At 44.7% G+C, this 18,238-nt stretch overlaps 1 protein-coding gene across 1 annotated transcript in view; it reads right to left on the bottom strand.

Annotated features, from left to right (window-relative positions):
• LOC311143581 (ATP-binding cassette sub-family C member 4-like) overlaps positions 1–18,238 on the bottom strand; it is a gene marked incomplete at both ends in the record, with an annotated part of 48,207 nt that overhangs the window by 22,852 nt on the left and 7,117 nt on the right. The window contains 10 exons of the mRNA XM_084179432.1: positions 5,009–5,088; positions 10,987–11,133; positions 11,612–11,712; positions 12,072–12,109; positions 12,284–12,415; positions 16,216–16,431; positions 17,091–17,187; positions 17,322–17,408; positions 17,637–17,731; positions 17,881–18,072. Coding sequence (XP_084035558.1) covers positions 5,009–5,088; positions 10,987–11,133; positions 11,612–11,712; positions 12,072–12,109; positions 12,284–12,415; positions 16,216–16,431; positions 17,091–17,187; positions 17,322–17,408; positions 17,637–17,731; positions 17,881–18,072 — 1,185 coding nt within the window. The remainder of the gene's footprint in view (positions 1–5,008; positions 5,089–10,986; positions 11,134–11,611; positions 11,713–12,071; positions 12,110–12,283; positions 12,416–16,215; positions 16,432–17,090; positions 17,188–17,321; positions 17,409–17,636; positions 17,732–17,880; positions 18,073–18,238) is intronic.

The following is an 18,238-nucleotide window of genomic DNA, read 5'->3' as shown; positions in this document are numbered from 1 at the left end:
ACCACAACACAAACATTTTCGTAGAAACAGGAAGGAAACTACAATACATGTTCTACAATAGCAGCCTTATAGTCAAAGCCATCATATGGTATCATCCTCCTCCTGATAGAGTTGTTGGTGCGGTCTCAGGGCAAAGCCTAGTAGACTAGAGTGTGTGTGCGCGCGCGCGCGCTCTCTCCGGGTTCCCAGGCTCATAGCAGTGGTTGTCCAGCTTGGCTGAGTCAGGAGATGTGCCAGACCACAGTGCCATGAGAGACCAGACCACACAGAGACTCTGGATCTTTTCACAGGCCAGTGCCTACTCGCCATCACCATGAGAGGTACTGCTAGGTGTCAGAGTCACAACTAACCCCCTTCCTAATGCACAGACACACAGAAAGACACAGTGACAGACACAGAGAGAGAGAATGAATGAGTGACACACACACTCTAAATGATAAAAGTGCATGTGCAACAACTAAATAAAATACACAAGTACACAACCCAAAATGTTAGTTTACTGAATATTTTCAGCCTCTCACCTTTCTGTGTCACTCATGTTTTTCCACCGTGAGCAGCAAGACAATGGTCCTGTCAGATAACAATGTTCAATAGGAATTTATGGCATATATATTTCCATAATGGATCGACCTCTAGTGTTTCTGACTAACCAGGTATGTGTGGTGCCTGGAGCCAATGCATTCTTCACTTCCTCTGTCACCCGGCTGGTAATGGCACCAGAGAAAGCCGGTGAAATCCCATCCCACACAGCACTCACGGTTACATCAGCAGTTCTCATAGCCCACAAAACCAGAGAAGAGGCCCACCACACAATGTACCACAATATACAGTCTCGCACAGCGATCACTGATCCACCCGCCAGTGTTTTCAAACAATGGCCATCCTCTGCCCTATGTGTCTTCAAAGTGTTTCTTGTACACTCAGACTGTTCTCTTCCCACCTCCAGACCACCGATGCTTTCCTGCTGTAATTTATGACGGGGGGCTGTGTTGGCCTCTGCTTGTTACTAACTGGTGAGACCAGGGTCAGTCCCACTCAAGCTAAAGGTCACCAGAAAACTAATTGGAATATTTAGTTCAGAATCCAAACAACATTGCAAAATGTAGGGATATAATTATTTTTAAAACATACTAAATATCCCTCTGAAGTCCCGTAAGTCCAAACAGACTTGGTCTCTTACCCAGATTCTACTGACAAACAACATTTTAACTGATGGCCAATGACTGTAGGCAGGGACCCCACAGTTAGTGGTGTGACTTGGTCAAGAGCCTTCACAAGGGATGGGTCCATTCAGAGCCCCCTGTATTGTCCTGCCCCATCTCTCAAAGCACAGGCAACCCAGGATTTAAAGGTCAAGTCCACACAAAGGCCGGCCGTCTACACTGCCTGAGGTGCTTTTAATTGACATTTCTGTCTTTGTCCCCATAACAGAGGGAAGAGAAAATTGCACTTTTTTTCAAAATACTAAATTGCGACTAAATGAAACCCGTGAAAAAATATGGCTTTGGAATGTAACTGGGTTCCCGAAGTTGAGGGAATCCCCTTGTTAGGAAGTGTATTGGGGGGGGGGGGGTGATGGCTGTGAAGCGCTCACTCCACCATAAAGGGCCCAGCTCTGATGCAAATCCCCACACAGAGGCGGCCTCTCCCCACAGATGGAGATAAACCACTTAGGCCATTGTTTATGGAGTTTACCTTTATTACCCCTGACAACCATTTAAACAATGACCGTGGGGAAATGTCCCTCCAAGAATGAGCAACAATGGTCAGGATCAGCAGCTTTTCTGTCCGGCTAATACTTTGATAAAAAGAGTGAAAATCTTCCTTCCTGAAAGCATTAAAAGAGTGCTCCATAAAAGGCACCTGCAAACAAGAGTAGAAAGAGCGGCAAACAAAAGCACTTGTCCAACGTCTACAAAAAAATAGAAAAATAATATCACGTGTAAAAGCGTGGTTCAGACACATGTATTAAGAAATCCCGTGTGAACAAATCACAAAAAATATATACTTTTTCCCGCCAGTTACAAAATCACACATGTGAAACGTATAATATCACGTGAAATGTCTGAGTCAATTTTCATGAGTCAGACACATTGTTTTTGGACACGTGAGACGTTTCACATGAATTTTTGACAAATCACATGGGAAAAATGTCACATGGGAAAATGGTGAACAATTAATTTTAAACGTCACATGTGTCCGAAAACCATGTCTGACTCATGAAAATTGACTCAGACATTTCACGTGATATTATACGTTTCACATGTGTGATTTTGTAACTGGCGGGATTCAAACCTGGGTTTCCCACGGGAGACGATGACGTCTTGACCACAGAACCAAGAGGACCAACACTAATGTTGATGTCGCGGGCAGGGCTACCTCATCATGTGACCATGAGCAACCATGACCGACTCATGACCTCTACACTTTCACATGTGCATTTTCACATTTGAATGTCAACTAGTGCTGTCAATCATAAAATAATGTAACTGAGTTTATTGCAGGATTTGCTGTGATTAATCACGATTAAGCGCAAATTCATAATTTGCTAAACTTGGAGCTGTAATTGAAATATTTGTTTTATACAGAAAGCATTTCAAGAATATTGCTGTTTAGATTTTGTACAAAGTAACAGTTAGCAAAATCAGGTAAATGGATAAACACACCTCAAAGTCAACTTGTTTTGACATCGCATTGTTGTTTTTACCTGTATAGATGATGTATTTTGGATGTTTTCAGTGTATTTTGAACGCTTTCAAAAAGTTAACTTGAGTTAAAAGATGCACTCTCAAACTTGTATAATTTCAGCCAGTAGTTTTGAAAGTGGTGCTCACGAGCCAAAACAGGTCCCCGTTTTTTGTGTACCATTTTTTGTGTACTACATCATCCATTTCGTGTGATATGTTACGAATTTTGCAATTCGTCTGATATGGTACAAATCCAAATAGTGCAATATGTTACGTACAGTATGTTGTGTTTAAGATCCCGGAGTGCATCTTTAACTTATCAACTCTGACAGTGCTAATTATAATATGTTAAAACAGATAAATAAGGAGACAAGCAGCGCTAGTTTCTCTATTCTTTTCACTGGGCTTCTTCCAACGGTCACTGACCAACGTATGAAGAAGAGAGGCGTGTGCCTGCAACAGTAACACTCTGAATTGATGGCTCAGACATCAGAAATAATACTTAACACACACTATTATTATTATTATTATTATTATTATTATTATTATTATTATTATTAGTTAGGCTAAGTTACCTTTTTACAGAATGGCATTACAGAATTTGCAATTCCATACTGTACGTGGAAACATTTCTACACCACCATTTCACATGTAAGGAGAATACAACTATTTCACCACCACATGAACTCGCAATTCCACATGTGAAATTTTTTTTCATATGAAAATCGAACTTTCACATGTAAAACTGCATATCCAATTTTCACGTGAAAGTTAACATGTGAAACCATTAATTTCGCATGAGCAACTCATGTGAAAGTGGTGTTAACATTTTAACTCTAAATTTAATACACATGAAAATATGGTTTCACGTGAAATTTAAGGTCAACATGTGAAAACAGCTATTTCACATGTAAAACAGATTTCACATGTAAAATTGAGATTTCACATGTGTGAAACTGCAAATTTGGCATGTGTTTTTTTTGTTGTAAGGGAAATGATGCCACCTTTGTCGCTCACACAATGAGTCCCTATTTATCTTGCAGTATAAGACCACATTGTGAATACATAGTGCCAGCACGGTATCTGGCTGGGCTCCAATATTAGATTTGACCAGCTAGTTCAAATCAACAAAAGCCTAGTTCTAACATGGGTTGCCTAGGCTACACATATTTTCTCACAGCAAAACAATGAACATAATACAATAATTAAAAGATAGTGTATGTTATTTGCGTATTGTTAAACTTCTGTTGTGTTTCTACAATAAGAGATGGATAAACATGAAGCTATAGAGTATGTGCAACACAAACACAAGACTCTGTTCTGTTATGACCTAGTCTAGCTTTAACAGTTTATCAGTTGGTGCTACAGGCCCTCCGCAGCGTTATTTTATTCTGCCCATTATCCACCTTATTATTAAAATGGGAAAACTATGGTGGACAAAAAGCCTTTGTGCTTATGATCTTTTGTGCTTTCACCATTTAAGATGGCTTTGTCTCCTGTGAGATGGGTATCTGCCACAAACATCACTCAGGCATTGTGGAGGAGGGATTCGTTTTCAGCCCAGCTTTGTTCCTTTCTTTGGCCCTAACCAAGGAGCCACGCCTGCTGCTCTACACCGGATTGTGCGGCGAACATTCCCTCTTTTGTGGTGCTAGGTGCATGAGCTGGCTCATCTTCGCAGGCCTTTCTTTCCTGGGAGATTATTGTTGCGCTGCTGTGTGGTGGCGGTGGGTAACTTTACCTGGCTATGCGTCAGGGTGGGCCTTGGCTACCAGGCCTGCAGTAGACAAGCAGCCAGGAGAGGATGCTAGAGGATAGTCTCCTTTTCTCTGTTTCAACTGACCTGTCCCATTCCTCCTCTACTGTTCCCTTCCAGCACCTCTGTCCATCCATCCATCCATCCATCCACATATTACATGGCTGCTACTCACACTCCCTCTCTTTGCCACTCCAGAGATCCTCCTACCTTCTCCTTCCTACTCACCACCGCCTCATCTCCCACATCTTCCTGATGTAGCCACTATTTCCTATGTGGTACCTTTCTTTCTCCCAATCACTCTGCTAGTCTCCTGACACATTCCCTGGCGTCGCGGCCTGTGTCGTGGCACCGCCAGGCAGCCACGGCCACACCCTCTGCCTATGTGCAGACACTTTTATTAAATCTGTGCGGGCGCTGGGCCGCGCTGGCGGGTAATCCTACAGTAATTGTTTCCAGATTAGGGGACCCGGACCACAAAGCAGGACTAGCCAGGCATGAAATGGCCTCCCCATGCAGTAGAAGAGAGAGGCAGGCAGCAGGAACCTGGTGAGGTGAGACTCACCTGGATAAAGTCCACAAAGGTCCAGGGAAGCAGAGAGTCCAGGTGACCGATGTCCTTAGAGAACCTGTTGAGGATTCTTCCTGGGTCACAACAGGGGATGGAGCACAGAGGTTACATATTAGACATGTGGACCAATGAGGGTATTCTGCACCATGTGTGCACTGTCAAGTAGTAGTATCTAGTTTCACTATGGTGTGTGATGTTGATTAGCATTAGCTTTTAAAAAACGTATTGAAAAATAAAAAAATTGACAAATTGGTGTGATTGAGTTTCACATTAGTTAAACCTTAGGAAAGCTTGATGTGACATTGTCTAAGACTTACAGTAGTAGGAATTCTATTCACAGGGCGGTGCGCAAACATGACTCATTTCGACTTCTGTTGAATCGCACCATTAAGTCAGCTTGTCGTACATTGGGAGGAACAACACTACATATCAAGAGAGCATAATATTTCTAATCCATGGACTAATTTGTTCGCGGACTTTGCACACAACGTAAGACGTTACTCAATAATGTTTTAGATTCCTTTTGCAACAGTCCGTTGCTGCTTCTATTGAAATTAATCTCTGTTACCTAGGTGGCTGCTATATTAATAGAATGATGTATATACACCTTGAGAGGGCGATATCAGATGGACAAATAGAGAGGCTTATCTAAATTAAACAATGAATCATTATTTGGTCTAGGCTGCATAAAGCCTGCCCTACTCTAGACTGAATACGTTGGGGACCCTTTTGTTTGGGAACAAAGGGGAAACAGAATCTCCGTACCTGCCTTTCTGTCCTGACTGCCAGAGTCAATGACGTTAATTGAGTTGCGTCCAATCTGCTCAGGTGTTCATTATTCTGGAGCGGGAGGGAGTGGGGCTCTGCAGGTGTTCCTGACGCCCTTTATTGTGCATCCTTTACAAACGTTGCTCCCCAGCCTGATCCCCGAGTACATAAGATTACACTCCAGCTGCTTTCACACAAACACGCACACATACACAAGCACACACAGTTTACTGTAAGGCCCAGTCATAGCTAATCCCAAAGCCATGGGCAGAGAGACTGGCAGGACAGAAAGGAGCGCTTCTCATATCACTTGGCTTGGAGGAAGAATACTTCAGATTGAACAGTGTGGCCGGATGCTGTTCAGCACCATGTAGGGCTAGGAGTGACAACACCACTTGAATTGGCTGAAGGACACTAACAGACTGCACGTTGATTGTCATCCCTTTTACTTCAAGATAGTGTCAGAATGACTCACCATAACAACCCACTCACAATGTGTCAGGTCACCACACGCGTAGTACTATCTGGTTCATAAATGGAGTGTATGCTAGGCAGGCCTCTAGTATTCAGGGCCTCACCTCCCTGTAGTGAGCTTCATTCTCCAAACACACTGCCAGCTCAGTTAGAGCACCCAGGAGGGAGCTAGCTGACTATAGGAAGGCAGGGAGAATGGAGGGGAGGTTTGGCGGGATGTGGAGGTGACCTAAAAGTTGTCTCGGCAGCTCCCAGAGGGTCCCATGGTGGTGGGCCCTGTAATCACTACTCTCCACGGCCATAAGCAGCTTACAGCTTTATCCAAAACCACCGCTGCTGCTCCCCGCTCCCGCCTAAAAACATGCATGCAGACGAGGCCAGGGCTTTCCATAACAGCCATTGCATAAACCCAGCCGGAGCATTATTCCCCCTTACAACCCAGCAATGCCTCCAAATCAGCACTGATTCAAAGTCAAGTGGCGTAAGCATGTTGTACACTTGGAGGCAGACTAATCTTATTCACAGTGTGAGTGGCCCTTTAGCATGCAGACTTCCTGAGGGGAGGGCTCAAGCCAAGGGGGAAGTAACGCGGCTGACTGTTGTTATTTTCCTAGTCTCTCCGCTTTCTTCTGGAAACAGGAGGGGGGTGAATTATTTGTCAAACTGTGTTTGTGGAAGATCCTATAACGCATGTATAATGTTACTGTCTAAGCCATAGATGACCTAAATTCATGTGAATCCAGCAAACAAAAACGTACAGAAACAGGATACATTACCCCGAGTTACATCATACCATGGTTTCAGGGGGTATGCGCACCAGAGAGCAATCAGCTGTTTCACTAGCAGCTCGCCGTTTCAACTGTGATGCACCTGAAATCCCTCAACAAACTATAGGTAAGATCCATTACAGGGATATAGTTACACAAAGACATTCAGTGCATGGAAATGCCTATGAGGTAAGACAGGTCCGGAACAATAGCTTCAATCACGACTGGTTGCTGTCAACAATATCACATATTGTGTGGTGGAGGGGGATAGAAATTTCAGGATATCAGTAGCATTAATATCAAACCATTTCTCATGGTGTTAGTCTCCAGGGGTGATTTGCACCACTTTTTGGGGGGCTGGCGAAATGTCAGGCCTTTCCGAGCGAGGTAGCGGCCCCTTGGGTGGAGACATTAGGCGAGCAGGGCTCTCCGATCAGAGTTGAAGCAGTGGAACAGTGGGGTCTGGAGCTGGAGCAGGGCGTGTGGCAAATCGCTGTTCCCTGTAAACATCTAGATAAGGGGGCCACTATGAGCCACTCCATGTGTGGGCCCCGCTGCTGTTGGGCCGGCCTTTCACTGAGGCGGGAGCGATAATGCAGGGAATTGGGGAGTGGGCTGACTGCTGCTGGGGCTGGAGGCTGCTGAGGTGGTGGGCTACAGCTCACCTGAACTCTTGTGAAGCCCAGAGGCCTGGGGGCCGGGGCCGCCTCCCCACCCCGCCCCGCCGGCACCTTGCTGCCAATACTAATACATTCTAAATCCATTCTCTCCGCTCACACCTCCAGGGTCCTGCAATCTCCTCCACTTCCCTTTCATGCAATTAAATAGTGGAAGTGGTGAGTGAAGGAGAGCCCTATCAGCCACACTGCACACACACACACGGCTCCATCTCCACATTCAATTTGCACACTTCGATATCATCGTCCTCTCTGCAGCTCTTTCACCACTTCTCTCCTACACTGATACTGGAGCCCAAAATAACAAATATAGACATTAAAAACATTGCCTCCGTAGACACAGTTAGATTGTCCTGTTGTTACATAGACATTGTATTGACATTTCCCTGTGTCAACAACAGACACTGGAGTTGAACTCTCAGCTGATAAGTGAGGGTAGATGTTAAAGGGAGAGTGTATGTGTGTTTACATGAGTGTGTGTGTGTGTGTGTGTGTTGCCTGCATGCGTGTCTATGCAGGTACGTGTGTGTGATGACCGCTGATACTTCACTACGGAACTGTGCTGATCGGCCTGGGCCTGCAGTCTCTGAGGGGATTAGCCCATTCAATGACACTAAATTAAAGGGATCAACATCAGCTCAACACATCCACTGCTGCTCTCAATGGAACACATTGGTTGAGCAGTGATAATCACAAAACATGCGAGTATCATGTTGAAAGAAACAGCTATCGTGTTATATCTGGATATTCAGTCAAATGTTGTTTTACGCATCATAACCAACTTAAATCTATCTAGACATAATAAGATTGTTTGACAATCGAATAACACGAAAAAAGCCTCCAAAGTCATTCAGCCAAACATACAGTATTGCGGAGCTACAATAGCTATCTAGAATAGCTATCCATCAATCATAACCCGCCATTGATTAGTTCAATTGTTATACAAACCACATCTATCGCATGACACAGAAGACTTTTGTGCAGTGGTAACCTTTAACTCCCAGTAAGACTGTATTGGCAGCCAACAACGTATCAAACACAGGGCCTGTTCAGAAGCAGCAGCACACATCACTTACAAGTGTAAACAGCTGTCATATCCTTAACAACGCGGGCACAATTACAAGTGCATCACTCACACTTCTGTTGGCAACAAGGGAAAGTCACAGACATTATGCTGCAAAAAGTCTGAGAGAAAAACACAACAGAGAGAGAGAGACAGTAATACCAGTGCTGACAATGCCCCTGATGACAATAGCTCTGTCTATCGTTCTATTCATTCACGGGATGTACCTACTTCACAATTACAGCATGGGAAAAGTACAGCATGATTTAGAAGACTACATAACAGATAGACAAACCTTGGGAATGCCATTCAAAACTGGCAGAAATATGTTGTGGTGGTTTGATATGTTGTCAATATCTTTTTTTGGGGGGTGGGCCAGAGGAGAACCTATGTTCTAATATAACGTTGTTGTGTCTGATCTGAATCCGGTCAGACATACTGGAGTGTTTTCCAGTCTAGGGCTGAAGCTGGAATGATTGGACCAGTCCATCAATGGTTACTGATAACACAACAGCAATCAGATAGCAGTGTCTGTTAAGCCTCTCCTTTACTGCGCTATTAAAACAGATTATTACATTATTCAAACTGTTTGTGCTCCTCCTATGTGTAGATTACCAGGGAGGTACACGCCCAGATAAGCCGTCAGGTAGACGAGCACACAACAGAACGGCAGCAGTAAAAACAAAACCCTAAGATTAAGACCCACAGTGTTTGCTCCAAACGCAACCTGCCTCGCTACACCCACTTCTAATGCCAACAGAAACCACAACGCTACCGAAAAACACCCTCAAATCATACTTGCAGTTTTGTTACCATCTTTTGTGACTCATTATACTGATAAAAGTTTCCTTCATGCTGAAAATTCCCAACCGTGCTGATTGTGCTGTACATGCATGTCACTATGGAGAGATTAGCCTGAGTAATTATGTGCTGACAGGTGAACAATGGCCTAGAAAAAGACTAGTTATCAAAGTGGCCCATGACATTTGACCTGGGATATGAATGAAAATGGGCAATGACATTACCTTACCTAAACATACATTTACCACAGAACCATCAACTTTCAGATGAAGTCAAATTAAAAAATGCGGAAGAACTAATTTAGTCTTCAAATTGAACAATTTAGGTAGACTTGTTGAAACTGCCTTTATATGGAGACGTATTGTGAAGCAGCCTTGTTATATGAAGATAAGGAGGAAGTCTCCTTTAGAGCAGGTAATCTTAGTTGTAGTGTTTGCTCAGTTTTAAGATCATGTCCATATGCCCACTCCACTCTGTCCAAACAGCTACAGCCTATAAAGCTAATTAAATAATCAAAGATTTCTGATACAACGCACAAGGCAAATCGACCTGTATTTGCTCAGCTCTGTCGTTCAAATACCACACTCTGTCCAAGACCTACTGCAAACAGTATTCATTCAATATCATTGTTTGCTTCTTGGTTCAGGCTCATGGTTAATAGATAACCCTCTTCTCACTCATTTCCAAAAGACGTTACACCTAAGTCTAGACTTATTTCACATGCATTTTGACTCAGAATTGGCCTCTCGGGTGATTGGTTTTAATGATTAGTTTATATGAAGCAGTTATTTGAAACAAAATCAACTCTGGGATGGACCAAATGGACAGTATTGTCCTTAACCCCTAAACAGTCCCCATATAACTAAAAAGTGGCAAGTAGCTCTTTAAAGTCAAGGTAAGCCTGTAATAATAATCACTCAGGAATTGTAACCATATCTAGCAGATATATGAAAAATGTATGCACTCACTAACTAAGTCGCTCTGGATAAGAGTGTCTGCTAAATGACTAAAATGTAAAAATATTATTACGTGAACAATTTATTTAGATTGATTAATAACAATATTACTAAGAATAGTGCATGTATTTGATTTGAATCAAATCTAATATTTTGAATTTTAACAGATACAAATCTATTGTCTAAAGGTGTTTTTGTGTTTACCTCAGTGGAGAGCAGTTGTAAAGTGGGGACAGACATAGGTGTGCATCTACCCTACTGTATGTAAGCCAAGGCAGAAGCTTTGGTATGTCCCAGGAATAGTCTGCACTCTAGTGGACAGAATGGTCATTTAAGATGAGGACTCCAAAATGTAAGCAAACCTACTGTACATTTAAAATTAAATAGGTAAGGATGGCATCTCTCCTTGAAACATACTGTGTGTCCTTGAAGAACGGTATAACCCTGGGATGGCCGGGCCCCTTACCAATGGGATTGATGTCAAAGAAGCGGACAGGGGTGCGGAGGATGGCAGTGAACATGCGGTTGTGGAGGGTCTGGGCTGAGTTCACCAGCACGTTGAAGAACACAAGACTACGCAGGAAGCCAAATATGATTGTGGCCCCCGTTAAACCTACACACAAACAGAACAAGGTAAAAAAATAAAAAATACAAATACATCAGGAGTGTGCAGTAGTATTTTTTCCCCTCTTCCTGCTCCAAGTAGGTCAATTGTTCACTTTACTGCACCATTGTTGGGCTTGAAAACTCCAAATGGGGCTAGATTCCACTACAATCTCTCCCTCAGTGATTCACTTTTTATTCTCAAAGGCTGAGCTGCCAATAGTGACTGTGAACACAGGCTGAGGGGGAAACTGAAGAGGTGAGGAGTCATGGGAAGACAATCACATCAGACCTGAGAGCAATCCAACTCTTGAAGACAAGAAGAGCACTCCTATCTTCCCTAGCAGCTGAGGCCCGTACACAGAGTACAGACACTGGGCCTTGAAGGCCTTGGGCTCCAGCCAAAGCCCGGGGATGTGCTCAGTGAATGGCTGGGTTGTGCGGAGCCTCAGCGGCAGACAAAGGGAGCGGAGCTCACTGTGCCTCACCTGCGTAAACACCCAAGTAAAGGTCAAGGTCCAGCTGCTGAGTGGCACTGCTACCATTGTGGATGGGCTCCGTCACATTGAGATGCTCCTGTTCAGAGGCCCTGCCCGGCACAGAGGAATGAAAGCCACAAGGACAAATAAACACAGCAGTCATCAATAGAAGAAAGCAGAAAGCTGGAGGCAGGGTACAAAGCAATATGATCCTAACCCGGGATACAAGGTCAGCCTGAATGGCAACACATCAAGGTCAACAAAAACACCATAGGTGGGGATCATAAAACCAATGGTATTTCAATAAAGTCCAATCAACCATGAGCTCTCACAAAGTTCTGACCAATTATTTCATTCATTTGTAAGCAAACAGGTTATAAAGGTTAAGTCAAAATAATTTTTGGGACAAATTCAGCAACTGAACATAGGTATTAACGGAATCAAAACATTAAATGATTGAATTTCTCACCAGTAAGCAAGCCACCAATCCTGTAGAATATATGTGATCTTGAAAATATATATGAAAAAGCACATTAGTTCTACCTTTCACATTATTCCTTACAATCACATTGATCTCCTACTGTATGTTAGAAAATGTTCAATAGCCAATTTGTGATTCCGGTTTTGTTGCTACATTAAAATACCTTTACTGTGTTATAGTGTAGTGTAAAAGCCACTCACATGTGCCAGCAGGTTAAGGAAAACTAGGGCCACGAGAACCAGGATGTTAGCGCCTGCTCTGAAGTACTTCAGATAAAGATGGAGACCGATGGTTCCCTCTGAACGACTCTCCTCCACCATGTGTTGCACTGGCTAAAAATACACAGAAATAGTAATGCAAATGATTCAGTTACTCTGTACATGTAGGCCAGGAATAATCAAATAGATTCAGCCGCGGGACAATTTTTTTCTTGAGCAGATGATCAGGGGGCCAGAACATAATTGGAAATAATTTGTAGACTGCAAATTGACCGCAAGAAGCCCAAACAAATATAATATTTGACTAAAACAATCATTTCAAACCTTGCTTACGTTTGTAAGCTATCACACATACATCTCTATTATGCATGGGAATACTTCGGAACAGATTTCCAAAACTAAAATCTCTGAGCTGATTTGCTGGTGTTTTTACAGTCTTTTACATCCAACAACATTTTTACTTTTGTATTTTTGCCTCAGAAAATTTGGGAGGCCAAATAAAACTACCCGCCGGGCAAATCGGCCTGCCTGTTGGGGAACCCTGATGTAGGCCCACCGTGATGGTAGATCAAGCGAGAATATCTACTGCCCTCTTGTGGGAGAAAAGAGGAAGCAGCAGACAAATGTTTTTACTTCAGTAGAGTAGATGAGTTTAAGTCACAGGATGTAATCGCAGGGTACAGTGAAATTATTATGCTCCAAGCTCCAACAGTGCAGGTAACAGAAAAGAGAATGAGACCATAATAAAATAATAATAAATCAATAAATACACATTTACAACTAGCAATGATAAAATGTCCATTGGGGGTGGGGGGGATAGGAAGTTTGGGGGGCAGGGGGAGCAGGTGGCTGCCTAGTGGCTATTCAGCAGCCTGATGGTCTTGGGGTAGAAGCGATTGGCCAGTCTGACAGTTTTTTTCCATGATACTCCTATACTGCCTGCGTCTGAGTGATGGAAGCGGGGAGAACAGGCCGTGACTTGGGTGGCTGAGGTCCTTGATGATCTTCTTGGCCTTCCTGCGAAAGGGAAGGCAATGAGCGTACCACCCTCTATAGAACCTTGCGGTCAGCGGCAGTGGAGTTGCCGTACCAGGCCGTGATGCAGCCCGACTGCACGCTCTCGATGGTGCTCCTGTAGAACACTGTGAGAGCCCTCGGGGAGAGGTCGAATTTCTTCAGCCTCCTGAGGTTGAAGAGTCACTGCCGTGCCTTCTTCACCACGGTGTCCGTGTGGTTTGACCACTTCAGCTCATCGGAGAGGAGTACGCCGAGGAACTTGAAAATGTTTGACCGTCTCCATGGTGTCCCCGTTGATGAGGATGGGGGCGTGCCCAACCTGGTTCCTCCTTAAGTCCACAATCAGCTCCTTTGTTTTGCTGACGTTGAGGGAGAGGTTGTTTACCTGGCACCATGCCTTCAGAGTGCCTACCTCCTCTCTGTAGGCCGTCTCGTCGTTGTTGGTAACCAGGCCTACTACTGTTGTGTCGTCAGCGAACTTGATGGAGTTGGAACTGTGTGAGGCCACGCAGTCGTGGTTATACAGGGAGTACAGGAAGGGACTGAGGACACACCCTTGTGGGGCCCCGTGTTGAGGATCAGTGTGGAGGAGGTAATGTTGGCTACCTTCACCACCTGGGGGCGGCCCATCAAGAAGTCCAGGACCCAGTTGCATAAGAAGTTCAGTCCCAGGGTTGAGAGCTTTGTGATGAGCTTAGAGGGCACTATGGTATTGAAGGCTGAGCTGTAGTCGAAGAACAACATCCTCACATACCCACCTGGACAAAAGGAATGGATAAGGGCAGTTGGTAGTGCAATGGCGATTGCGTCGTCTGTGGAACTGTCAAGGCGATAGGCGAATTGGAGAGGGTCGAGTGTGTCTGGGAGGGAGGTGGTGTTTGTCTCTCGAGGCACTTCATGATGACGGAAATGAGTGCTACGGGTCAGTAGTAATTCAGTTCAGTTACTTCCCATTTCTTGGGCACAGGGATGATAGTGGACATCTAGAAGCAGGTGGGGATAACAGCCTGAGCTAGAGAGAGATTCAAAATGCCCGAAAACACAACAGCTAGCTGGTATGCACATACTCTGAGGGTGCGACTAGGGAGACCGTCTGGGCCGGCAGCCTTGCGAGGGTTAACTCTTACATACGTCCTTTGTGGAGACTGTAAACACGTAGCCCTCGTTGTCCTCAGGGGCTCTCCTCGGCAGCTCAGAGCCGTTATGCTCGAAGTGGGAGGCGTTTAGCTCATCCAGCAGGGTGGCGTTTGTGTCAGCGACATGACTGGCTTTCTTTTTGTAATTCTTGATTGTTAGAAGCTCCTGCCACATACGCATCGTGTTCAACCCGCTGAATTGCTCCTCCACTTTGTCCCTTTACTTGTGTCTCTCCATCTTGATCGATCTGCGAAGGTCGTATTTGTACTGTTTAACCATGCAATGGTCCCTGGTCTCCTTGCAGTATTAATAAGCAGCATCCCTCTCCTTCAGTTTCCCGACAAGGCTGCCATCAAGCCACAGTTTTTGATTCAGGTGAGTTTTGAAAGACACCGTCGGTATCATATCATCTATGCATTTTTTTATGAATCCGTTGACCGAGTCTGTGTATTCATTGATTTAGTCCCCAGAGGCGCCCCGGAACATGATCAAAACAGTCCACGTGATCAAAACAGTCTTGGAGCATGGATTGTGATTGGTCAGACCAGCGTTGCACAGACCTGACCACCGCAACTTCCCTCAAGTCTTTGTTTGTAGGCGGAAAGGAGCAAAATGGAGTCGTGGTCAGATTTGCCGAAAGGAGAAGGCCTTATTCCCTTGTCGAAAAGGCGTGTAGCAGTTGTCAAATCTAGAATTTCGGCAAGTTGGACAGTCAATGTGTTGATAGTAATTGGGGAGCACGGACCTCAAATTGCGTCCACTGCGACAATGAATGCTGCCTCCAGGCACGCGGTCTTCAGCTTATTCAAGGTCCAATGAAGATCCTTGAGAGCATTTTTGGTGTCTGCCTGGGGCGGGATGTACAAAGCAGTGGCGATAGAGCAGAAGCTTGCAAGTTCCGGTACGTTTCCCCCTCACACCACTTGTTATTGGTAATAAAGCAGACGCCACCGCCTTTCTTCTTGCCAGAGAGAGCCCGCTTCCTATCCATTCAATGAATTGTAAACCCCGCTGGTTGTATATATTCTGTTTGGATGTCGGAGGAGAGCCAAGTCTCAGAAAAACAGAGTATGTTGCAGAATCTGATGTCCCTCTGGAAGGAGATACTCGCTCTCAATTCATCAAGTTTATTCACCAGTGATTGAACATTGGCGAGCAGTATGCTTGGTAATGGAGGCGTCTCAATCTCACTAAGATGCCTCCACGTCTGCCTCTCCGTCAGAGTTTCCCTCTCACCGGTAGGACTCCCAGGCGCCTCACCGAAGAGGCTGGACCATTTCCCCCGAGAATTCGGAAATGTTGGGTGGACGGTGAGTACTCAGCGATTCATATTCCAATAGTTCTACCCGGGAATATGAAGTAATGCACGAAACAAACTGCAAAGAACATGGTATACAACTAACTTCAGAGCGGTCATTGGTTTGATACAGTCCGTCACCGTCCCAAACAGCACCATAGTCTACATTTAGTGCACTACTTTTGACCAGAACTATTTCCTATATAGTGCACTACTTTTGACCAGAGCCCTATGGACTTCGGTCAAAAGTAGTACACTAAATATGGAATAGGCTGCCATTTGGGATGCTACCTCAGAGATATGATGCCCTGTAATTCTTCTGACAAACAAGACAGAACAGGAAGGTTCTGCGACCTCTATTGGACATGGATAGTCAATGCAGTTTGCTGTCTCACTGTCTCAACTGCTACTGAATGGAAGTACACACACAAAGGGGGGAGGGTGTTACTACACTGTTACCCACCTCTGGTTGGTCCACTCCCTCCATCACAGAATGCATGGAGGAGGAGAGGGAGGGCATAGAGCTGTGGGATAGGGTGTGTGGGGAGCCGGTGAGTGTGCCTGGGGCAGGCTCTGTGTCCCCCTTCCCCTCGTCCTCCTCATCGTTTTTCAGCAGCGTGGTGAAGTCCACTCCGGAGCCCTGGAGTTCCGTGAACGTACCCCGCGCCACCATGTGACCCTAGAAAGAGAAGATTCTTAGTCAGCCCTCTGAAGTGTGTTTACAAAGTTTTGTGCTATTCATGGTTTGCACCTCTGTCACGCTGTCGCGTCGTTGCCATTGTTAAGAACATTCTACAGACACAGCAGCCATATTGGTGCCCAAAAGTCCAGAGATGCCCACCATTCTGAACAGGGGCTTACGACGGTTTCGTCTAAATTACACTAGTGGCCTGGAAATACGATGACATTGCTAAAGGCGGCAAATATTTAGTAGGAATCAACTTTGCCATCATTATCATGTCTTCAAATTTACTTTAGACAGATAGCAATGTCGTCATTAGCTTGCAAAGTTTGTCAAAAATAGCTAGCAATGCTAAAATCCGGTGGTCTCCCCTCAATCTTAGCTAGCTAGCGAACATTATACTGCATCTAAAGTAAATCTGACAACATCAAAATTATGACAAAAGGTTTTCCTACTAATTATTTGCTTAATTTCCAAACCACTGTAATGCCCTGTTCATTAAATCTTCCTCAGCGCCAATTGACAATGCATTGAGTAGAACGCTCAGTCGATCGTCATCCTTAAACAAATGTTCAAAAACAATAGTGACGAAACCCATGAATAGAGATGGTATGGTACCCCATTTGAGCCACCCATACGCAAATACACACACTCACTTCCTTCAGAACTAGGATCTGGTCTGCAGCCTTCAGGTACTGCAGCTGATGGGTGACAAGGATGCGAGGCTTCTTCCTCAACAGGCCACAGATACACCTAGGCAAATAGACAGATAGCAGCACAACAAACCATGTTATAAACAGCATACTAGTTTTGTCAAAGTATTCAAACTGCATGTGGGAGAGAGATGCTGTGCTAGTGGGAATGTTTCCAGCTGCTCAAGGACTTACTGCTCAAAGAGGTGTTTCCCCACCTCAGCATCCACAGCACTGAGAGGGTCATCCAGCAGGTAGATATCAGCATCCTGGTACACTGCTCTGGGAAGGAAGGACACACACACACAGGTTCATTCACTTTAACCAATGACACAACAGCTATAATACATACTTAACTTAAAAACAATACATAATATATGTTATTATGACAGAAAATTGGTTTTCTTGACCATATGACCTGGCTAGGGAAAACACTTGGCCCTATTTGTAATATAAAGTGGATGTGTTCCACTACTGCTTTTTGATATAAGGGCAGAGAGAGAGACGTACCTGGCCAGGCTGACCCGGGCCTTCTGTCCCCCGCTGAGGGTGGCCCCTCTGTCCCCGATCACCTCCAGGTCCCCATCAGGCAGCATCTCCATGTCCTACACATACAGACAGTAGCAGACTACGACACTTACCATGGGGAATCAATCACATTCACACAGTGCACTGCACAGAACGTTTATAGTGATCTATTTAACCCAGAACGGCAATGATTCAGATTATGAATATTTGTCAATGAGAGTCTTACTCTCTTGAGAGCACAGGCTCGGAGGACCTTCTCATACTTCTGAGGGTGGAGCTCTTTGCCAAACAGGATGTTACTCCTGATGGTCCCTGGGAAAATCCAGGGCTGCTGGGATGCGTAGGTCAGTTCACCTTTGAACTTGACCACGCCCTTATCCGGGGTCAGCTCCCCCAGGATGGTGCTGAGCAGAGAGGACTAAGATATGAGATAAGTTATTAAAGATAAGAAAAAAAAGATAAAATAATACTTAGATAAAGAAATGAGGGGCTCGCACAAAGAATATTGTTGCTCCTCAGTTGCTTTTTATTCCTGAAGCACTGGAGAGTCGCAACATTCTGTGTGGGCCTCTCAGAAGTTAAGA

The sequence above is a fragment of the Coregonus lavaretus genome, assembly GCF_964263955.1.
Source record: "Coregonus lavaretus genome assembly, chromosome: 16".
Lineage (NCBI taxonomy): Eukaryota > Metazoa > Chordata > Actinopteri > Salmoniformes > Salmonidae > Coregonus > Coregonus lavaretus.
Note: the sequence above shows the minus strand (reverse complement) of the source record. Positions and strands in the feature narration are given on the sequence as shown.